The sequence below is a fragment of the Xyrauchen texanus genome, chromosome 14 (genome assembly GCF_025860055.1).
Source record: "Xyrauchen texanus isolate HMW12.3.18 chromosome 14, RBS_HiC_50CHRs, whole genome shotgun sequence".
Classification (NCBI taxonomy): Eukaryota; Metazoa; Chordata; class Actinopteri; order Cypriniformes; family Catostomidae; genus Xyrauchen; species Xyrauchen texanus.
In genome coordinates, this window is record NC_068289.1 from 39,509,201 (window position 1) to 39,534,557 (window position 25,357).

General features: G+C 39.6%; 1 protein-coding gene across 2 annotated transcripts in view; it reads right to left on the reverse strand.

Annotated features, from left to right (window-relative positions):
• Positions 1-25,357, reverse strand: part of frmpd4 (FERM and PDZ domain containing 4) — a 65,453-nt gene that overhangs the window by 20,689 nt on the left and 19,407 nt on the right. The window contains exons 2-3 of one of the 2 annotated variants that reach the window (XM_052143118.1): positions 22,781-22,900; positions 643-803 (exon numbers count right to left, since the gene is read on the reverse strand). In XM_052143118.1, the coding sequence (XP_051999078.1) occupies positions 643-803; positions 22,781-22,900 (281 nt within the window). Of the gene's footprint in view, positions 1-642; positions 804-16,015; positions 16,163-22,780; positions 22,901-25,357 lie in introns of those variants that run through there. The other variant, XM_052143119.1, reaches the window with a different exon arrangement.

Sequence of the window (25,357 nt, forward strand, 5' to 3'; positions counted from 1 at the left end):
AGCATATGCAACTGACTAACTACCAGCGGGCTAACGTTACACATGCAAAACAAATCTATTTACTAACTATAAAATGTTACATCATCACAAAGGGGAGGATCTCAGCTTTATAATGACACTTAAATTGAGCTTGTAGTCCACTCAGAGGCCAAGATAGTAAATGAAATAATGAGGGTGTTGCTTGAACTGAACATTAGACTGAATGTCTATGAACGAGCACATCTGTGAGGGGTAAAATGTGTTAGAGCGCCACCTACATTCAGATCTGTATATTGAGAAGAAAATATTTTTCTAGTGTTTTCGCATCTAGTGGAATAAATGAGACTTTTAAAAGTGAGGTAGAGTGAAAAGAACCAGAATGACATGCTTTCAAAGTCAGGGGGAATTAGTCTTCAGTATGTGTGAATGGTGAGCTTGTCAATTGCAGGCACCAGCCCAAAAATGCACCAGAGTTTTAAAGTGTTTCAGCAAAAACCTTTAGTTCAAAGTGTATAATTTTGATTGATAATGTAGTGTGTACACATACTGAGGTGACAGGCCCATGAAGTACTTTAGCTTTAATCGCCTATTGCTTTCAGACTACGGTTATATTCATGCACGCTGTAGAAATGTGGCCATAGACATCTTGGTTTGCTGGCATACCTGGAGTCACTGAGCGCACCACCACCGGTTTCTCGCTGCCTGCCACAAAGCCGAAGCCGAGAACCGGGTCGCGTCTCATCGCCACCTTCCGCGGTGCAGGAGGGATAAACTTATCTACATCCACACGCACTTCCTCCAATGAGCTCGACTGTGAGATGTGACTGAGAGAAAGAAAGAGAAAATGCATGTTAAAGTAAATCTTAAATGTAATCTAGCAACAATTTTTTTTAATCACGATTAATCGCATAATGTACTTGTAAAGGGCTCAATGGAAAGGAGGAGGCGAGAACAGCAGTGAGAGAGAGAGAGCGGAGAGAGAGATGAAAAAAAAACTACTCGCCAGTTCTCTGATACACCGTCGCATGGTCCTCAATCACTCCTCTACCCTCTCAGGGGGACGACAGCCACGTCTCCCCGGGCGGACCGGAGTCAGACTCACGACCCCCGGCGGAAAGAACGCGCCTCCACATTCTCGGCGACTCGTGGGGACACTCCTCCGCCCCTGGCAGCGGCCTTACCGCTCCAGGTGGTCAGGGAGTCCAGTCCCGACTCGCCTCACGGACGGAGGCCGTTCACCGTGTCCGGGCGGTCGGTCTACTCCCTCCCCCGGTGGATGGCATGGCGCTCCCCTGGGTAAACGGCAGTGTCGAGGACTCCGCGACGGGCATCCCTCCTCCTTCCCGGATTTCGGCACCAGTGTAAAGGGGTCAATGGAAAGGAGGAGGCGAGAATCGGCTTTTCAACATAAATAATATTTTAATAATAAACTGAAGCACACAAACATAAACACACACATGACGGACATGTCCGTAAACGATCTCTCTCTCCCGCACGATCCCCTGCAGTCGACCTTTAACCCTCTTGAAGGCTTGATTAGCCTAATACGGGATCGGGTGTGTAGGATCACGACCCGGCACCGCCCTCCGCCCTGCCACAGCATTGTAGTTAATCGCACATTTGGAAATAGCTGAACTGTGACACTATATACTTCTATTCTTGTAAAAATGCATTTATTTCCATCTTAGGAAATAAAACAATTAGTAACAATATAATGCTTTATTAACATTTTCCAAACAAAGAAACCAGAAATGCACTAAAATATCACCAATTCAAGTCACACTAAATGTTTCCCAAAGTCTAAATGGGAGTTTCATTAATTGAAAGAACTAGTTTCAACATAGGTTGCATTTTCATTGCAATGGCCATAAAATCTCTTAAACTGTCATCCTCCACAATATTAATCTGCCGGTAGACTGCGGCGATCCGCTTTGTTACAGCAATCGTGAAGCTGTGTTCATGATTCGCATCATGCATTTTGCATGCACAATCCCAGATCTTGCAAAGTCGGTTATTTTTCAGTGCAACACAAAAGGAGAATATTTAAAGAATATTTTCCACACAAAGATCACGTCTGTCAAGCTCCAAAAAGGACATAAAAGTTCTTTATAATTTATAGGGGGGAGGTGAACAATGACTTCCTAGTACAAAAGGCTGACAAGAGAAAGATCTTTCTGCTACCACAGAAGAAACTGCTATGAGTGTTGATGACCCCCTGTAATCATTTAATCCATCCGCGACTCCCCCAGAACAGTCTGGTACAGTAGAGTCACCACATGGGAACACACGAGACTGCAACACATCTGCACAAAGAATATCATAAAATGCTTATAAATGCACATCTGTGACCATAATGCCAGAGATATGGCTATTAATGTTTGGCTCACAGGAGCTTATTAAAAACTAACATCAAATAAAGACAGGATCTCAAATGCCATCACAGTTTTCCTGCAAAATAAAAGCTAGATTCAACTGGATCAGTAAAACAATGGAAGACAAAAGGCCAGAGATATAACACTGTACTACTGTGGATTAAAATGTAATATTTAATGTAGTACAAATAATACTACAAATAGCCTCAAAATAATAATTTAACATTAAACCGTTTTGTATTAAATATAATAATATTATTTAAGAAATATGACACAAGCAAGAACATTATAATTGAGCTGTCGCAGCTTTGTTGAGTAGCACTTTATTACGCAAGATCTGCAATGTTGAAAATTATATTATTTTTATTTGGTTAAAGCTTTTTACATTTATTTGTCTAGACACCTTTAAAAAAAAAAAAAAAAATGAAATAATAAAAATTATTAAAAAAAAAAAGGGGGTAATTTATGAAAATAATAAAACTGATTTTGTAGGGCTCTTTTAATCAAATAAAATATAATATTTAATTTCAAATATAAAATAGCCTCTTTTTTTGTTAAATAAATTGCTGCAAAGTGTGCTGATTAAGTTTTTGTGATATTGCAGCATGTAATAATAATAATAATAATAATAAGATAATAATAAGATAATTTATTATAATTAAATAATTGTTATTAGTAGTATTATTTCCATTCATTTGAATATTATATTTTTCTATACAATAGTTATAATGTCTTCTATTGTACCCATCTAGTAAAATGAGCTTTTTCTGGTGGAACTTTTATTTTGAAGGACTTTTATTTTGAAGGACGGACGATATTTCGTTGGTACCGCGCAACCTTATTACCATGAAGGCCAAAGTATACAGTATTCCATGTGCCGCTACGTCTCGTGACAGTGTGAATGAAGCAAATTTCATCATCAGCACGCAAGGAATGTTTGCATGTCTAGATAACTCGGCTGCATTCGGACAGTCGATCGTACCGTGCTGATGACATCATTTGCATCATTGCACACTGTGCGCACTGTCTGCACATGCATTTGCAGTTGACTACTAAAAGAGTATAGCAAAGCAGTTGTAGTGCGCATTCGTCGAACGCATTTGCATGGGCTCGCAAGTATACTTTGAAAGTCGGAGTGCCAGACCAAGACCACGTGTGATACGGAACGGCATACGGAAAAACTAGGCGTAATAGGGCATAAATCTACTTCAAGAGAAGAAGGCACTGACAGGGGTGAGTCATGATAATGTTAAATAAAGACCAAAGGCTGACACAGACACTATGTTGAAGCTTTACGATGAGGTAACCAGTAAACGGCATCCACATCATATCTTCTTACATTTCACAAATCTACCTCGATACTTCCTCAGCTATTTGTTCATCTGTGAAGCACGAGTGCTGTGGAAGTGAAGCGGGAGTCAGAAGCTAATTAAAGCCGTGGGCTGAAGGAGGCGGCGAGAAAGCGCATCACTCTTGACACATGCTCCCGTCCACGGCGAAGGGCTACAATTAATGTTTCAACCCACAACCCGAGTGCAAAGGGTCGTGTGCACACCACATGCAACTACTGAGTGCTAGACGAAGGTTTAATAACTAAAAGGCCATTAGATAAAGATAAAGTCTTTGTTTAATAAATCTGTGCTGCTGTTTTATATCTGAACAGCATGAGTCATTTTATATCACAGTAATAGTATGTGTGTATATATATCTATATATATATATATATAGATATATATATGGGATAAAGTCTATATTTTGGATAATCCAGTGAATTATAAGTTTTAGGTTCAACTAATAAAATGTATATGTTGAATTTAGGGATGTATTAGCCACTGATATTTATAGGACAAATATTGACCGAACCATTAAAACCATTGGCATATTATTATAATTTATATTATTGGACACATTTAAAAACATAATTAATGAGCAAAACAGTGATCCGATGACAAAACAAGGTGAGCAAGTGGCTCACTGATATCAGTATCGGCCTACAATTCTTGTTACAATTGGTGATAAAAGTGTCAAGACAACCCAGAAATACAATGTTCCCAAAGTCACGAGTCTAAAGAAGTTTCGTTTCTAATCTGAAGATGATTTAATAATAAATGAGTTCCTGCAGCTTTAATCTCTGTAAAATCTCTGGAAGTGTTCAGAGTAAAATTAAGGCTCCGCCTCTCAAGACGACACTAAATCTGACGGCACTGCTCGACTATTATGAATAAAACTACGCCACATTTTTAAAAATAGACTTTGGAGACGGGCTGGTTTTGTTTATGAGACTCTAAAATATCAGATCATAAACAGTTTTACAACATGAATGCTGCTCAGATTGCAGTTTGATGAAGAACGATGATGAAGGTGAAATCTCATGTAAACAATGGAGAATATATCAATATTTCTCACATTTATCACTTTTATGGACAAAAAGTGCTATTGGATGTTTTTAATGAACGCTTGTCATGGACGATTGACTCAGTGTGTTGAACTGGATTCATCTGGCGATCGTGTTTTCATAATAAAAGTCCTGTTTTGATATCGCATGTTTTCATAATAAAAGTCCCGTCTTGATATCGCATGTTTTCATAATAAAAGTCCTGTTTTGATATTGCATGTTTTCATTTGTACTCCTGCACAAATAACTCAATCACTGTTTCTGGAGGATTACAATCGTGAAACAGAGATCAGATATCAATGCTGAACCCTTTGACCTTTGATAAGAGGTATCATTTGTTAACATTAATTACATTTATAGACGGTAAGTAATATATTAAATGTAAGCAGAGTGACGTCACCATGCGTCGATTGCGTATCAACAGGTTAACCAAATGAAGGGTTTTGTATGTACAGTATATATATATATATATATATATATATATATATATATATATGTATTTCACAAGATGAGGTTTATTAAAGAGGAATAAAAAGCTACGGGCAACTATAGGTAGAGATTTTTGCAGATAACCGAAAGTTCCAAAAAGCAACTATTAATCAGTAAAACCGATCGGTTTACCTCCATTGTAAAGAGTTTTTTTGTTTATTCGTGATTAACAGTCATGTGGTGGTTCACTGTATCTACATCTTTCATCATTGACAATATTACGATTTTTATCCTCACTTCAGCAGAAAATCAACTGCTCTAAATTGAACTGAGGGCATGCAAAGTAAAAATGCGACTATATGGAAAAAGTGCTGTCATGTCTCCAACGTTATTCCTCATTAGGTGAAATTTCTATATAAATAAAACTCTTCTTCTGGTGATGATATCAATTTGGTAAAAACTTAAATATAGATCATTATAATGAAGCCTTTGTCATTTCAAAATAAAAGCCCTTGTGGGTTCGTATACAGTTAAAAGTCCCGCATTCTGCACTAAGGGGGTGTTCACACTTGTAGTTCGGTTCTCTTGGTCCGGACCAAAACAGAAAATGATACATTTAGTCCTGGTTCGTTTAGCGTTCACACTGGCATTTTTAACACCGAACCTAACGATACAAAGCCAAAGGCATCAGGAAAAAGTCACAACCTGCTTGGACCGCTGTTATGACGTATATTTTGCGACGGAACTTGCCGAACATCCAAAACAATGCTGGCTGCTGGGCAAAATGCACTCGTTATATATAAGAGCTAATAAAATGTGTAAAGGAGTCAAAGCGCCAGGAATTCCTCCGTTGCACACACAAATGAAGATATGCTGCAAGGACGGCTGACTGTAATGGGCAACATAGCTCCTATGATGAGAAGAACCAGGTATGCTTGAGGTCAATATTAGGCAAATTACATCCTGTAGATGTCTTTGGTTCATGTTGGGTTCATATATCAGACGAAATGCACCAGAGTTCATTTGGAAGCGGACAGAGACCCACTTTTCTGGCAGTCTCGGTCCACTTGTTTGGTGCGTACCAAGGTTCAGATGGCAGCGTTCACAGAGCAATCGCACCAGAGTTCCTTTTAATCACACCAAACCTGCCAAGAGTGAACACACCCAAATCTTCATTTTTACTGGCTTTTATTGGGATTTTGTTTGAACAAACTGCATCAGGGGACTTTGCTTATTTTGGACTCCCTGGAAGTCACTTTGGATAGAAGTGCTTGTCAAATGTATGAATGTTGGATGCAAATGTTAAAAGCAACAATGCAAATGAATGTAAATGTTACATGCAATCATGCAGAATCCAAATAATCCAGGTTAATGCTGGATGATGGCTTTGAGATAAAAACATGAATGGGATTTGTGCCATCACTCAGAGGAGTGCAAACACGGCAAGCCCTGTGAAAGCATATGGGGTGCAGGATTCAGGAAATGTGCTGTGTTGTCTTCAACCATGAGCACCTGCTAAAAATGGCCTGAATCCCAAAGTCTTCAAAGTTCAATGGACACTGATAGCCACTGAATGACCAACAGCAACAACGAAAGATAAATAGAAGATTAAAAGGTAAAAAAATATATATAAAAATAACTAAATATCATAGCATAATTGATGTGAATTTCTTTTTAATTTTGTACTTTTCAAAACAACAAAACTCACAGTTTACATGTGTGTACTGTATATAAATTCATACGATGCATATGTTGTGCGATCCCACGGAAATGTCCAGTTACCAAAGGAACAAAATGCCATCTTAAGTTCTTTAGTGGTGTAATGGATAATGCCATCCAGACCACTAGAGGGCACCACTTGCTTACACAATGCTGACTGAAACGCTGCAGTCTATTTTTAAACGCAGTCTTTCAAGCTTTTGTAATTGTGCAAGACCATATTGTGATTTCAATCTTAACTTGGAGTGGTGGTGGTGTAGTGGTCTAAAGCACATAGCTGGTAAACTGGTAATCAGAAGGTCGCTGGTTTGATCCCCACAGCCACCTCCATTGTGTCCTTGAGTAAAAAACTTAACTCCAGGTTGCTCCGGGGGGATTGTCGAAGTAGTACCACCGAGTACCACTGGCTGGTGCAAGAGCTGTGGCTAGATATACCATATCCATATCATACAGCACTGGAAAATTGCTAACAGCAAGAATTATCCTTTCATCCATCTTTCCGTTACTGCAGGAGCTGAGAGAGAGAGAAGGATAACGTGAGCTCTCCCATCTTCTCTCCTATTGGCTGTCACTTCCGTAAGTCACTCTTCATTTGAATAAGGTTGAACTTGTCTCAAGTTTGTCGCGTCGCCGGACAGGCCCACATATAGTCGCCAACGATCGCGACAGCTCGTGTCGCCGGAAGTCGCGGTGCTCTCATTCAAAATGAATGGGATGGTGTCGCTGTCTCGCGCGATGTCGCTGGCAGTGTGTACGCAGCTTTACTCGATTGAACAGCTGCTGGGACAGTAGGGCTATATGAAGTTACATTAGTGCCTAAAAGACCTCCATGCACAGAGTAAGATTTGTGAAAGTGTAAATTAAATTGCAATCGTTTAAAAAACATTGAATGCACACAGAACATTTTGTAAAGGTGTAAATTAAGTTGCAAGCAAAAGAAAATACTTGAAATATTTTAATGCTTTAACACGATGCTTTGATCCGGGGCAGATCACCATCTATACTTTGTTCTTCCGTGGAGTGGAGATGGACATTTATCTCATTGGGACAGAGTGTGCTGGTACGGAAAACCACCAACGCCCGATTGATTACACCTGTCCTTAAGAGAGAGACAGAGAGAGAGATTAAAAGATGGCAGACTGAAACCAAACAAGGGAAGACTGATGAGATGAGAATGGAGCAGAACGCAAGTGTAGGGGCGTTTGGTGAAACGGAGGTGGAGACGTTGTTTGAGTGTCTGATCCAAGCGATGCCATTTCAATGTCCAATACAACAGAGGCCGTTATCGAGGATCATGTGGCAACACAGAGACAAAAGCCAATGAAAGCCCCCCTGAGAGTTGCCCGAGGAGAACTATTCCTGCCCCTCCTCGCAACACACACACCCAAAAATCTGTTTGTGTATATGGTGTTTCAATTTGTCAAAATGCATCTTGCATAATTGCAGAATGACTATAATGACAATCAAACTGTTTAAAATATAATTCTCTTTTATAACAGGTGGTTTTAATCAGCAATTCATCGACAGCTCTTAAATGACCATTCAGCATGTGCCTTGGGTAAAGAGGCTGTTTTGTACAGAGTTTCACTAATATCAAATATGTAAATCTCCTATATGCATGAAATGATCTGTGATGTTGATTCATTATCTGTGATTTCACTAGCGGTGCAGCATGAGTCAGTCCGCTGTCTGTTCTGAATCTTATTTAACTGACTCATCTGAAACATCCAAAGAACAAAGACACACACAAATCACAATTTCCCTAGCAGGAAGTGAACGCCAAACAAGACCATTTTGACTAAACGCCAAACCAGACAAGTGTAATGACACACCAACACAGGAGCGGAGATACATTTATACATTTACATTTATGCATTTGGCAGACACTTTTATCCAAAGTGACTTACAGTGCACTTATTACAGGGACAATCCCCCCGGAGCAACCTGGAGTTAAAGTGTCTTACTCAAGGACACAATGGTGGTGACTGTGGGGATCAAACCAGCAACCTTCTGATTACCAGTTATGTGCGTTAGACCACTACGCCACCACCACTCCCAGATGGAGATGAACCCAGATGTGGGAGTTTATTGCACTGAACACAGGAGACGCAAGTGAGCAATGTGAGGGGAGTATTCGGGTAAGGTATAAAGTCTTGAACTCTGTGTTTGGTCATACAGTGGACTAAGGCAGACGATCCACAAAAGGTTAATATCACACCAACATGCGCCCAAACATGGAACTTAAACTTCAGACGGGGTCAAAGGTGAGTCACATTCATAAACTGAGCAGGTTTGGATATCAAGGCATAAAGTACATTTGGAGTTCGGCAACTGGCCCAAAAGTTGTTTTGGGGGGTGTTGAGCCATTTCATCATGGGTCTTTTCTGCATATCACGGCGCCGTTTTGTGGTCCGTTCTCTATAACGCGGCGGCTCATTTTAGCTTATCATGGCCCATCCGGCCCAAATTGGACCGGTTGCTAAGGAGGGTACAGTCACATATAGTAATCTCCTCGTGGTCGTGATTAGTGGTTCTCTCTCTCTCTCTATGGGGCGCGTGGTAAATTGTGCGTGGTTCGCGGAGAGTAGCATGAGTCTCCACATGCTATGGGGGTTCGCGGGCCTTTTCTGCATATCACGGTGCTGTTTTGTGGTCCGTTCTCTAAAACGCGGCGGCTCGTTTTCGCAGGCCAGACCGCTCGGTTCTCCAGATGGCCAGTCTGCCCCTGATCGGCCCCAAAGTGCGTCGGCCACTGGGAAAATCCCCGGTATGCCAGATTACCAGTCCAGCCCTGTAATAAACAGAAAAGCAGTATTCCACTGCGGCAGAGCAAAAGTGAAGTCCAAGGTACCTACAACAAGTGTGAGAGTGAGACTTAAGTGCAAGCCTTAAAGAGGTGACGATAAGCTGCAGGTGTGGGGCGAGTGAGAGCGGGTGACTGCTGGTGAGGGAGAGGCCGGAGTATGGCAAGCCGTTTGAACTTTTATTCATTTCCAGGATATGAATTCTTGATATCAACAATTCAATTTTCACTAGTTAAAATGATAATTATTGATATCAGGAATTCAATATCTACTAGTAACAATGGCAGTTTTTGATATCAGAAATTAAATTTTCACTAGTAACAATGCTAATTCTTGATATCAACAATTACATTTTTACTAGTTAAATGCTCATTCTAGATATCAAGAATTGTATTTCAACTAGTAAAAACTATAATTCTTGATATCTGTAATTGGATTTTCACTAGTGAAATGTCACCATAGGCTGCCATTCAAAATCAATTGTTGATATCAAGAATTGATTTCTTACTTGTTGAAATTCCAATTTCACATATCAGAAATACAATTCGTACTAGTAAAAACCTTTATTTTTGATATCAAGAATTCAATTGTCACTAGTTGAAATGTCTATTCTTGATATCAACAATTGAATTGCTACTAGTAACAATGTTCATTTTTGATCTCAATAATTCCATTTTCACTAGTGACAATGTTCATTTCTGCTATCATGAATGTGATTGTTACTAGTAAGAAAGCCATTTTAGATATCTGAAATTATATTGATATCAGAAATACATTTTCAGATATCAAAAATAAAAATTTTTACTAGTAGCAATTCAATTGTTGATATCTAGAATATAAATTTTTACTAGTAACCACGTAATTCTTGATATAAAAAATGATATAAATACAAAGCTGATATGTGTATTCGGAATTATAACTAGTAAGAAATCAATTCTTGATATCAACAATTGATTTTGAATGGCAGCCTATGGTGACATTTCACTAGTGAAAATACAATTACAGATATCAAGAATTATAGTTTTTACTAGTTGAAATACAATTCTTGATATCTAGAATGAGCATTTAACTAGTAAAAATGTAATTGTTGATATCAAGAATTAGCTACTTGTGGAAATTTAATTTCTGATATCAAAAATTTCCATTGTTACAAGTAGATATCGAATTCCTGATATCAATAACTATCATTTTAACTAGTGAAAATTTAATTGTTGATATCAAGAATTCATATCCTGGAAATGAATAAAAGTTAAATCGGCTTGCCATACCGGAGTGCTCTTGAAAACAAGCAACGATCAATGTCCTCCTGTTCATTTTGAATGCAATGTCTTTCTCATGCAAAGAAGCAGCTGCTGTGAAATGATTTATTAACCAGCAGGGACTAATTCTGATCTGTCAAGATATGTTGATTATTGTGCTTGCATTTGGTTGCATGGATGCATCGTCAAATATTTCTGGTTAACATGCTCTAATCTAGTCCCCTGTGAAGCATTTCATGACTAATGAAACGAACTACGAACATTTGCACAAGTTCCCAAATACTGATTTTTGAAATCGTTGACATATTTTACTAGTATACAGATTTATTCACCATTCATATGGATTGGGTCTTTACTACTAACTACATTAAAAAAATATTCAATTTTTTTATATAATTATTGTTATTACTCTTTACAACTATTGTCGTGTTTAATTAAACACATTGCATCCTCATTCAGGGTTGGGAGGGTTACTTTAAAATTTTTTATTCCACTACAGATTACAGACTACATACTAGCAACCATATGGGGTTACCCTAGCAACCAAATCACATATCTCTGTTATTACATATCTCTGCAGTAGAGAGTTCCGGGTTGACTTATTTTACTCAGGATGGCAAGGAGCCTTGATAAATATCACCCTGGTAACTGCCTAGCAACCAGATGGGGTACCCTAGCAACCAAGTAACAAATCACATATCTCTGCACCAGAACATTGTACAGACTTCCGGGTTGACTTATTTAACACTGGATGGAAAGTAGCCTTGATAAATATTACCCTGATAACTGCCTAGCAACCAGAAGCGGTTACCCTAGCAACCCAGTAACAAAACACATATCTCTGTACCAGAAAATCGTAGAGACTTCTGGGTTGACTTATTTTACTCAGCATGGCAAGGAGCCTTGAGAAGTATCACCATAGTAACTGCCTAGCAACCAGATGGGGTTACCCTAGCAACCAAGTAACAAATCACACATCTCTGCACCAGAAAATCGTAGAGACTTCCGGGTTGACTTATTTTACTCTGCATGGCAAGGAGTCTTGATAAGTATCACCCTGGTAACTGCCTAGCAACCAGATGGGGTACCCTAGCAACCAAGTAACAAATCACATATCTCTACATCAGAACATTGTAGAGACTTCCGGGTTGACTTATTTCACACAGGATGGAAAGTAGCCTAGATAAATATTACCCTGGTAACTGCCGAGCAACCAGAAGGGGTTACCCTAGCAACCAAGTAACAAATCACTTATCTCTGTACCAGAAAATCATTAAAATTTTAGGGTTGACATTTTTCACTCAGGATGGCAAGGAGACATGTTAATTATCCCCTTTGTAACTGCCTAGCAACCAGATTAGGTTACCCTAGCAACCAAGTAATAAATCACATATCTCTGCACCAGAAAATCATACAGACTTCCTGGTTGACTTATTTAATTCAGGATGGCAAGGAGCCTTGTTAAGTATCACCCTAGTAACTGCATAGCAACCAGATGGGTTACCCCAGTAACCATGGAATGACATTAATACCTCTGCATCCTACTGTCCTGGGGGTGCCCCCTTTGAACTTGGGGCAGTTGTTGGGACATTGTGGTGACAAATTTTGCCATGGCAAACACCACTCACATTTTCTTCAGGAAATGTACCTATCTAGTTATTGTTGTTACTCCATTTTATTGTCATGTTTAATTAAACATATTGCATCCTCATCATCAGGGTTGGGAGGGTTACTTTAAAAAATGTATTCCACAACAGATTACAGACTACATGCTGTAAAATGTAATTTGTAACATATTCCGTTAGATTACTCAAGGTCAATAACATAATCGAAATAAGGTTTCGGACAGCTGTCCGTAACTCTCTCTCTCTGTCGCACTGCCGTCTCCAGTTGGCCCTTATCCCTCTCTGAGGCTTAATTAGCCTGATTAGGGGCCGGGTGTGCAGAACACGACCTGTGCCTGAACCAAATATTCTTTAGAATTGAATAAAATACAGGAAATTCAAATTCCATTTTTAATCTGATTAATCGAATGATAAAAATAAAATAATCAAAGATTAATCGATTATGAAAATAACTGTTAGTTGCAGCCCTAAATGCAACAAATGACAATAAAATCCAAAGTAATCTCTTCAGTAATCTAAATACTTTTTGAATGTAACTGTACTCTTATTACTAACGTTTTAAATTGTAACCTTTTTTAATTCTAACCAGGTACATTAAGGAAATATTTTTTGACATGTTATATTTTATAATGACTTTTTTATGATATTGGTCACATTTTATTATATACTGTATATATTTATATCACAGACATTTTTAGTCACATAGCACAAAACTTAGTGGCATTTGCAAGCATTTACTCACATTGTAGACGGTTGATGCATAGAGTAAAAGACCAAACTTAGGTGTAAAAAAACGATATCGAGATCATTCAAATGAAGATTGCGACGCATCGGAAAAATACAAATAAAAAATGTAACCCTTGTTAAGGGGTTTTTGGAAGAGTAAATTACATTTTTGCAATAACCAATAGACCTATGAGTAAAGCACTCTATTAAATGTCTTCAGTAGAAGTGCTGTCAAAAATGCCACCAGTTGCTGTTTCTCAGAAATAAAGAACAGGATGTGATTGCAAACACGTTTCTAGAAGTCACATGACAAAAACGTTGGTCATCCGATTCTTCAACTCACCCACACACTGTCTGTCAGGACTGACGGCAGATTAATCATTGCTCAGCGTTGCATGTGCGATTCACTGCTCATACAAACAAACACTGCTGAAGAGTTCAGGTGTGGGGAACTTGCACATTAGTTACTCGTCTCGCACAAATAATCCTTCCGGCATCATTTCCACTATGACTCTGTGACAGTAACTTAAACATATCAGATCTTCTGAAAGCCCTGGGCCGTTTACATTGTTTCATTTCATAACGTTTGTTCTATTTTAAGACTAAGAATCAGTGAGCATGACAAAATTTGACCAATCACAGCAAGATTGGGAGGAGTGCTGCTGCCTTCAGGTTCAGACAGAATGATTGAATTTTTATTTTCTTAAGAAAAAGTATGTGAACCCTTTGGAATGACCTGCATTTATGCATGAATTTGTTTTAAAATCTTGTTTGATCTTCGTCTAAGTTACAATGAACAAAAACAATCTGTTTGAACTAATGCCACACAAATGATTGTTCTTGTACAAACTGAATACATATTACATTCACAAAAAGTTGTTGCTTAGTTTGACCATCCTATGGTATTCGGTCATTTTTTACCTAAATACATTTTCCTCGTTTAATAAAAATGGTTTCCATTATCTGAGCAGTACAACACTTGGTGACTTTTCCTCCATGTGTCATCTGAACATATATATATATATAATAATAATTAGGCTTGATTCGATAAGTCTAAGTGGTCGTAAAAAAAGAAAACGACACCTTTGTTATTCGCGGTCAGAATTGACCGACCGCTGAAAATGAATGGGAAAGATTAAAAAAAAAAGAGCAATTCTTTATTTAATCTGTCAAACACAATAAATAAATCAGCCACAATGCAGAAAAAACAGACAGAAATTACCGGATGAGACTCCTAATCATCCTCAGTGCAAAACACACACGCACAAAGACAAACACACACACACACACACACACACACACACACACACACATATATATACACACAAACACTCTCACACACACACACACAAATACAAACACACACACACACACACACACACACACACATATATATACACACAAACACTCTCACACACACACACACACACACACACATATATACACACAAACACTCTCACACACATACACTCTCACACACACACACACACACACACACACACACACACACACACAAATGTTGTGTTTCCATGTTTTATGGGGACTTTCCATAGACATAATGGTTGTTAGACTGTACAAACTTTATATTCTATCCCCTAAACCTAACCCTACCCCTAAACCTAACCCTCACAGAAAACTTTCTGCATTTTTACATTTTCAAAAAACATAATTTAGTATGATTTATAAGCTGTTTTCCTCATGGGGACCGACAAAATGTCCCCACAAGGTCAAAAATTTCGGGTTTTACTATCCTTATGAGGACATTTGGTCCCCACAAAGTGATAAATACACGCTCACACAAACACACACACACATACACACACACACACACACATATATATATACACACAAACACTCTCACACACACACAACATGTTTTCAAAATACATTTTGAAAATATAAAGTTTGAAATTTCTAATTGTTTCTCTGATTCTTCTGTTTTAAAATGTTATGGAATTTTGCAGTTCATTTCTGTTTCTTGATGTTCATTTTCTTGACATTATTATGCATTTACTTACTAAATAGCATAAACTCCCAAAAGAAATGCATCATTTTATTGTTATTACTTCAAGAAAGATTTTTTGGTCATTTTCATCATTTAAAAAAAAAGTGTAACACATAAAATCCTTCCGGTCAAAAATGACTGCGAATAGCAAAGGCAGGTCCCATTTTTCAGTCCCATAGGAGCGTTCAAATGGTCAAACAAAAATCATACAGTGTTCAAAATAACTTAATAAAGAAATCACAATGACACCTTGAAGTTAGTTCTGAGAAAAGCATAATAAAAATGTTCAGGTAAATCAAACCAGATTTGTAGGGATTTGCTTAAAACGAGAAAAACGAAATATATGCCAGCAGATTAAGAATTGAACTTGTTTTCCATCGAATCAAGTTTTTTTTTTCCACTATTGGCAAATAGTTTTTTCTTGTTATAAGTCACAAAATGTAGTTCGATTTCTCTGCATACAAGACAAAATATCAAAATATTTACTTTAAGATTTAGCCATGTCACTGTGTTTTTAGTGTTTCACCTGAAGATGATCTGGCCATCACACAAAACCTCATCCTGGATGTGCCACATGTCGCAGTAAGCAACACACACTGCTACAACACATTTGCATATCTGATAACACTCTTTCCAAACTGTAACTAATTACCTGGTTTCAGATAACATAAAGAAAACATTAAAGCATGAATTATTACACACCAGAGTAGCAGTAAAGATGCACTGATGCACTGGAGCAAAGAAGTCGCATCTCAGCCAAGCACACAGACAGACCCAATGTGAAGCTTTTTGCCCAAAATATCCAGCATACGACGCATTAGTGGTATTTCATGTTCCATTCTTACATAAGTTGGCTGATTCTAAAGCATCCCTGTCCGATGCGCCCCCACATTATGTGTGACAAGCTCCTCCCTCCCTTGATAGGGGAGCTAATTAGAAAAAAACAAAACAAAGACAAGCTGTTTTCCGAGATGCAGCAAAGCAGTCAGAGATAGCCATCCGGCGCATGTAAGTAAACCAACAATTTAAAAATAGTGAAGAGAGAACTCAAGAACGCGCTCTGTGGGTTGCTCACACAAGATGCATTCTTGCATTAAAAACAGCTAGACTGCAACGTAATTAAACATAAATGTCAGTCTAGTACATCAAAAACTCCAGCGCAGATGGAGCGCAAGAATGCATCTTGTGTGAAGTGCCCATTAGCACTCTAAGATGCAGGACGCTGAAAACACAAACACGCCGCACCAGTCAAAGATGAGTGAACGGCCCCTTGTTTGAGATTTCTAGCATTCTTGCGGTGGAATTGAAGAGAAGGCATATATAGTGTTGCTTATTTAAACACTCAGGCCCTATTTTAAGTGTGCTAGCACTAAGTGCAGCGTTATGTGATGAGTTACAAGCACAAAGTCATTGGGCATAGCCATGAAGTTTTGATATTTTCATGCATATGCTAAGTTTAGGCTAAAGTGGGTTTGGTGAAATTGTGCATGCAATGCGTTAACGGGCTGGGACAAGTGCAATTTAATTCTGAGGTTCTTCTCCGGTTATTGCACACACTGTGTCCTATTATATAGTCCATTCCCTGTCAAGTACCAGAGATATAAACAAAGTTCACCCAAAAATGGCCATCCAAGATGCATCTGAGTTTCTTTCTTCATCAAAATAGAATTTAAGATTTTTAGTATTTCATTTCAGGCCTCCTCCTTTAAACAATGTGTGGCAGGGCGCAGGGCGTGGCTGGGTCGTGATTCCGCACCCTAATAAGTCTGATTAAGCCCGAGAGGGATAATGCCGACTGGAGATGGCCATGCGTGAGAGAGAGTTACGGACAGCTGTCCAACACCAATGTTGGTCTTTTTGCTTCAGTTTGATATTAAAATATTATTTATATTGTCAAGCCGGTTCTCGTCTCCTCCTTTCCACTGAACTGTGTTACACTGGTGCCGAAACCCGGGAAGGAGGAGGGATGTGCCCTAGTAGAGTCCTCACCACTACCATCCAACCCAACGGAGCAGCCGCGGGCATCCGCCGGGGGAGGGAGGAGCCCGGATGCCTGAGTGCAGAGGAACGGCCGCCGAACATGAGGGGAGGAGGGGCAGCTAACCGACCACCTGGAGAGGTCAGGGCCACTGCCAGGGGTGGAGGAGTCCCCTACCAGCCGCTGAAAACACACGCAGGGCGTTCTGTACACCAGGGGCCAGAGGACTGCCTCCGATCCGCCCAGGAAGGCACGGTTGTCGTCCACTAGAGGGTGGAGGAGTGGCCAAGGACCAAGCTATGGCGTATCAGAGAACCGGTGATTAGATTTTATATTTTTCCTCTCTGTCTCTCCTCTCTCTTTCCTGGTCCGCGTTGGCCTTTCCCCCTCTTTTTAAATATTATTTATATTACATTTTAAGTTGGTATAATCACCGTTACGGTGTATAAGTACCATGTTTTTTTTGTTATTGTTTCCCTCCCCTTGTCCCCTTCCTGTTTCAGGTAGACGGGGATGACCTGCCGGCAGCCTGAGAGAACGAGTGTTTATTCACCTGTCTGTATTTGCTCTTGATCTTCGTCGATATCTGTTTAATGCTTACCCTGCTGTTTTGTCCATTACCTCTTCTTCAGTTTGTGAAGCTTCTCTTCTGTGTGATATCACCTGTACCGTTGATCTCACTGTGTAAATCCTGTGAATCTCAGTAAACGCTCTTGCACTTGGTTTCACTAACTGCAACTTGTGTGGCTTGAATTCCTGTCAGTCATATAGCCTATATATTTGGAATGGTGGTGGAGTGGAATGGAGTGGTGGTGGCGTAGTGGGCTAAAGCACATAACTGGTAATCAGAAGGTTGCTGGTTTGATCCCCACAGTCACCACCATTGTGTCCTTGAATAAGACACTTAACTCCAGGTTGCTCCGGGGGGATTGTCCCTGTAATAAGTGCTCTGTAAGTCGCTTTGGATAAAAGCGTCTGCCAAATGCATAAATGTAAATATATAGCCAATATATTTCTGCTAAAGAAAAAGCACAAGTGGATAATGCACGGCAATGCTCCGAAATAAAGGATGATTATTTACTGCAGTAATGTTTTATTTTATTGTTATTATTATTAGGAAATTATTTTTTATTTTATATTGTTTTGGACTGTCTGTGGTCTGTGCAAGTTTTTTTTAGCAATAAATGTCAAATATATAGCTTCTATACTTATAATCAACAACCTAAAATCAATAGTTTTATACATTCCTATTGTTTTTTATTAAATTACATAATTCGCAATGCTTCGTGGGATTGTACTTTCGTGATGTTGTGATTCTCATCGGAGCTCGTTGGTTTGGTTCATGGCTTACAACTCTTTTAAAGGATTTTATAAAAAGTCTTTGGAAGAAATTAATGGGGAAAATACTTCCGGAACCCAGACAGTGGAGAAAGTGGGCGGGCACTACTGTTGAGCTCTATTATGCTTTATCCCACCCCAAAATTCTTCTGATTCGTCCATTGTTTTAAAACTGAACTAAACTACTCATCTTCTGAACTGCGTGTCAAAAGTTAAAAAAGTCTCAGTTACGTGTGTAACCTCGGTTCCCGAGATGAATGGAACGAAACATTGCATCCCTAGTGTCCTTCTACAAGACCTAGTTGAAACCTTTCTACAATAACACCAGGATTGGCTATGGTGTTTAAGCACCATCCTTTTAGGCGCAAAGCTGTCCGGTATAAAAGTGGGTGTGCAAACACCATTCCTTAGAATTTTCTGAAGGGACAAAGAGCACATCGCTCCATAGTGTGTGGTGCATAGTTAAGGCCATAGTGCGGCCTTAATCTCAGGGAACCGGGGTTACATACATAACTGAGAAGTTCCCTTAAGATTCAGTACACTTGACATTGCATCACTAAACTGACGCTATATGGAACAGTTTCCCAGCATGCTTTACTACACGACATAACCTTCCCAGAGAGGAAACATGACACTGCAGTCCTGCGGTATGCCACAAGTGAATGACCCTCATGGTAACTATGGTTATACAGTATGGATTAACCCCTTCACGAACTCAGTCGGGACGGAAGTTTTATTTATAATGAAATTTCTTATGACTTTGGGAGTTACAATGACCTGAATGCAGGCAGTTGTGCAAACTGACATGGAGCCCATACTTGAAAAGAGGGACATAAATGTATGTTTGGCCAATGAAATAGCACGCAATCTAGACAGAGAGGACTGGTGATGAGAGATGTCACATATAGGTTGTAAAACCTAGCGAATGTGTTTTGAGAAGACCATCCTGCTGCAAAACATACAGTATTCAGGGACATATGTCGCTCGCAGGGAGAGGAGATGATGCTCACTCCACAGCAGGAGGTGACGTGTTAGTCTCATCATTGGTAGGTAACAAATTCCACCTTGGCAGTTTATGTACGCCACAACTGTCATGTTGTCTGAATGAATTAGAATATGATAATTTGTTATTTCGGACTGAAAAGCCTTTAATAAATAGTCAACTGCTCCAGGCGGTTGATGTGCAACGCCCTCTTCGCACCTGTTCAGGTGCCGAAAGCCAGGCATTTGTCACACACCACCCCCTAACCTGTGTTGGAAGTGTCCATGGTCACCACTTTCCAACTGAAATCTCCCCCAGCACGACACTTTGATGATAGAAGACAGGAGCTGTCCAAGATGCTAGAGCAGCTAGGCAGCGGTGAAATATAGTGAAGCACATGCGCCCTTGGCGCCAAGCATGCCATAGCACATGGCGCTTGAGCCAGAACTGAATAGGTCTCATGTGTAAGAGAACTAATGGAATGACAGCGGATGTCACCATAAGCATGCCATAAGCCCCAACGCTTTTTGAAACAGCTTCAGAGGAAGTGTTTTCCCCAGTTTGAACTGAGAAAGACACTAGAGAATGGCCTGAACGCGTCACTCAAGGAGTCAAGATGCACTCCTAATAATGAGATTTGTTGGCTGGGGGAGAGCATGCTCTTTGCCCAGTTGACATTGAGGCCCAAGCTATTCAGATGTTGGAGCAATAAGTCCTAGTGCTGGAATAATAGAGCCTCTGATTGAGCCAGTAATAACCAATCACTGAGGTAGTTCAAAATGCGCACGCAGCTCAGTTTCAGAGGGGCGAGTACCGCATCGATGCACTTTGAATGTGCGAGGAGCCCGGGACAATCCGAAGGGCAGGACTTTGAATTTATACGCAGTTCCCACGAACGCGAATCTCAAAAACAACCTGTGATTTGTACAATTTGATTATGAACCTCGAAACCCTCAGTGCGGCTGCCTTCATTTGGGCCAGTGGCTCGGCAATGACTTTTGCTGGCACTGAGGCAGCAGGTGTTGGGTTTTTAGCCGGGCGCTGGCCCGAGACTTCATCACCAGTTGTGTATTGCTCCGTTTTGGCATAAAATGTCTTGTAACCTGTGAGTGTTGCTGACTCGCAACATATCACTCAGCAAATCAATCCACAGAGTAGCCGAAAAGGCCAGCTGGAGACACTTTTTCTGCATAACGCATTTCTGAGTTCATCAGCCAGATGTGACGATCCAAAATTACCAGGTTGCCAATTGACTCGCCAATGGCCTGTGCAGTGACTATTGTGGCTCGCTGAATGTCTCTGGTTCATAGCATTGCTCGTCCATTTGCTTGAGGAGCTTAGCCTGGAAAACTTGGAGCACCACCATCGCGTGGAGTGCTGAACTTGATTGGCCCGCTGCTGAGTATACTTTTCCAGCCAGTGTGGAAGTCAGCCGACACAGATTGGAAGGATGAAAGTGGCATGATTTCCATGCCCTGCTACTCACCGGGTAGAGATGTGCCGGAACCGCCTCTTCCACAGGGGGGTAGTTGGGCATAAACTTTGTCTTCCTCATGGTCCACTTTAGTGTGGAGATTGGAATCTCTGTGCGAGCAAGCTGAATAGGGCACGCACCAAGAGTTCATTATGAACTTCTGGGAAGAACAGGGCAGATCTGCGGAACATGGTCGATTGATGGCGTCCGGACAGCAAGAACCATTCATCAAGGTGAGATTTTTCAGGTTCCTCTGGAGGAGACCACTCAAGACCGAGCTCTTCTACTGCCCTTGAAAGGACACAAAGCATCTCCTTGTCAGTGGTGCATGCTCCTCGCCCTTGCTGGGGGAAGGGGCATTAACATCCTACATTGACCACTCTCCAGATGTAGCAAGAGACATAACATCATCATCCCCAGCATCAGAACCACAGAACGTGATGAGGTCTTGCACTCTTGCAGAGGGCTGAAGCTCATCACACACATACTGTATCAACATAGACACAGTATATGGAGATTGAAGGGCTCGCAGGCCATGTGCCAGAATGACGTCCACCTCAAATTCATCCTGCTTGACCTCGAGGCCCCGCTGCGCCTCCTTGTGTGATCCCTCGGCAGTCACAAAAGAGGTGGGAGGGCGTCGGAGCCTGAATCAGCCCTCAGAACAAGGGCAATTCACAACCGAAGCATCTTGAGACTCATGCCCTTACATTGAGGGCAGTCTGTCTCCATGAGAGCTGCCTCTGTGTGGGCGCAGACACCCAGACAGTGAATGTAGCTCTCATGCTGATCTGATGGCGGGATGTGTCACTTATAGAACGACATCTTTAAAAAGACATGAACATGTAAGAGGCTCTTTTAGTTATATACACATCGATCAGCCACAACATTAAAACCACCTGCCTAATATTGTGTGGGTCCCCCTCATGCCGCCAAAACAGCGTAGACAATGGTGTCAAAAACAAAAAATATCCAGTGAGCGGCAGCTCTGTGGACGGAAATGCCTTGATGATGAGAGAGGTCAACAGAGAATGGCCAGACTGGTTCGAACTGACAAAGTCTACTGTAACTCAGATAACCATTCTGTACAATTGTGGTGAGAAGAATAGCAGTATGCTATTCTGTCCTGCATGAATGGCCCCTAACGCACTATTTTTAGAAGCAGAGAGAACGCACTCAAGTTCCCATCAGTGCCCGCAGGACGAAAACAAAGCAAAAGCTCATCTTCCTCTGTTAAAAACAAACCCTTCAAATGAAGTAGCTGTGGGCTTACTTGTTACACTTAGTTTATCTTCATCCTCAGATTTCCCTTGTGTCAGTAGAGGACTGAAAACACAACATTAGCATCTTGTTCGCGTTTGTTACTGCAGGACAATGACGCAGATTTCAGCATGCTAATGTACATGCACTCTTTCAGCACTCCAAAAAGCTTCATTTGAGTCTTAAAGAGATCAAAGCTGCTCCCTGCTGCACATGTCACTCTCACACTCGCATGTCTTTACTGCCTCGCTTATTTCATGCATGTGTTCAGAGCACGCTCAGGCCAAGACTGCATTGTGTGCACTGCGGCGAGAGGAGAGAATTAGTATTCAGATGTAAGAAGCGTGGAGAGTTTCGGCAGAATCAACAGTCAAAGAGCAGCTTTGAGAACATCTGCATTGGGAGGAATCTTGCATGAAGATTGCTTGCACTTACTTGATGTAGCAGTCACGACCCTCTCTAGAGGAGGCCATATCCCAGCCATTGTTGGCTCCTTGGGACGGCGCCCAGCTCCCTGGAGGCGGCGTAGGACAGCAGGAGGCTTTGGTCCTGTGGCTATAAGGGAAACACAGGACAACACACGTCAAAAGATGCAGTTCTGCGACAGAGCACTTTCCATCATTGCTATTCGGAAGCAAATTTGAATTAGCCACGCCACAGCAAATATGTAAATATATTTTATGAGAGTTGAGAGCTTGTGAATTGAGGGCGCCGCAAAATAATATATTAAAGGAACGTTCTGGGTTCAATACAAGTTAAACCAGCAAAAAAATATTTTCAACTTGTCCCTTGCACAAATATATGATACAGTGAGACAACTTTCTAATAAAATTAATTAACAGAATTTTAATCAAATAAAAACAAAACAATTAATTTTCAACATACCTTTGCATTACATTTTATTAAATAAAGAGCATCTATACTGATCCTCATATAATCCAAAACCCAGATTAGTGTTTTTTATTTTATTATCATTATTATTATTTTGTCAAATAAGTGCTGCACAGTACAGCATCAAAATATTAAAGCAGAGATAAAACTCATGATATTATTTAAATATAATGTATTTATTATTGATATATTATTATTAGGGCCGTCGATTTAACGCGTTAATAACGTGCAATTAATTTGACAAAAAATTAACGCACTTTAATTGCAATATTTAACTGAGAAATTCAAGCTTGTAGTACCACCTGTTTACTCCAGAGGGCAGTAATTGAAATTTCAGCTGTATGAGCAACACACAGTTTATAGTGAAGAAAAACATTTATTGCGTTCAAAACACTTGATGGAGCGCAAATGCGATCTTTAAGGGATCTTAAGATGTGTTTAAAGATTGAGTATTAAACTATATTTAACACGACACAGTGACCTAAACATTTTATTCAAGACAAGCATGTCTGACGCAGGTCGTACGGTCTTTACCTCATATATATTTAATTACCAACAAGGTTAAGGATGTGTCCTTTAAACTGTTACACCGTTTTTACCCCGTCAATCTTTATTTAAGAAACATGCTCCCTGAAATAGATCCACTTTGCTCCTTCTGTAATGCTGTAGATGAAGTTTGTTTGTACGTACCTCTATTTTAACTAGTTTTTCTTTGCTTTATAAAGACATTTTATTTGGTTTTCACAGTTTTGATAACTTAAGTTAATATTTTCTGATTAATCTGTTTATTTTTCTTGCCAAGTTTTTAATACATAAGTGTAAATATATGTCTATAAAGCCCCTATTTGCACTTTTTTGTAAAGACTTAAAATATTATTTAAATACTCTTTGTACCTCCAACAACTCCAAAGCATTGAAAAGCATTGCACTATGTAATGAATATAATGTCTTGGCATTATTGTAATATATATCTGTAGTATTGTGAATATGTGGCTTGTTTCTAAAAATAATAAAATGTCTGACGCAGGTGTACATTGACGGTCCTTAAACAAGCCCTCATAATAAATCTCTGATTGATAAATTCACTTGTGTAATGGATTACTGTGAACTGTGTGTCAATGATTGACTTATGATCAATAATATGGTATTAAACAATACATTATATTCTAAAGCCACTTTTATATTATCTTATCAATGATGAACTCTTCTGCCACAAGAATGTAATGCATTTTAATTATCTGACCATTTTTTATTATATATTTATATAAAAAAATTTAATATTTAAAGATAACTATGTATAATTATTTCATCATTATATATTGAATTATTGTTATATGAGGGAATTTCTCAGCGTATATTTGTATATGCGATTAATCGTAATTAATTAATCGGGACACCATGTAATTAATTCATTTAAAAATTTTAATCGATTGACAGCCCTAATTATTATTATTATTGTCATAATTAAAACTACTGCTACTATATAGAATATTAAATGTAACTATACATAAGTAATATATTTCTGTTGCATTCTTTCAATTTCACACGTTTAGTTATTTCTCACCTCTGGAAATGCAGTTCACTGTATAGGCTAATGTGTTTATTAAACCGCGAAAGGCTATGATGTCGATTTATCGCGTTAATTTAGTGCACAAAATGTATGCAATTAATCATGTCCCCGGATCATAATAAGGAATATCCCTTACATATAAGCAAACCAAGCATTGAGCACCACCTGTTTTCTCCAGGGGGCTGTTAGCGAAACGTGCAGCTCAAACAGAGAACAAATCACACTTAGCGACAGCAGACGGCACAAGATGAGAACACCTTCTTGCGTTCAAGCACAGCTTGATGATGCATCACAACAGAGATGCTGCAAAAGCATGCATCTGATGCAGGTGTACATTGAAGGGTCCTTAAACAAGCCCTTATAATTAATCTCGGAATGATTGATGGATTAAATTGCAAAATGTTTTGCAGTGAACTGTAGGTCAATGACTGGCTTATGTTCAATAATATGGAAATAAACAATATATTGACTTCTAAAGCCACTTAAGTGTATTGTCTTTTTAAAATTCTTAACTTGTGTGCCTAAATAATGTAATGCATTTAAATTTTCTG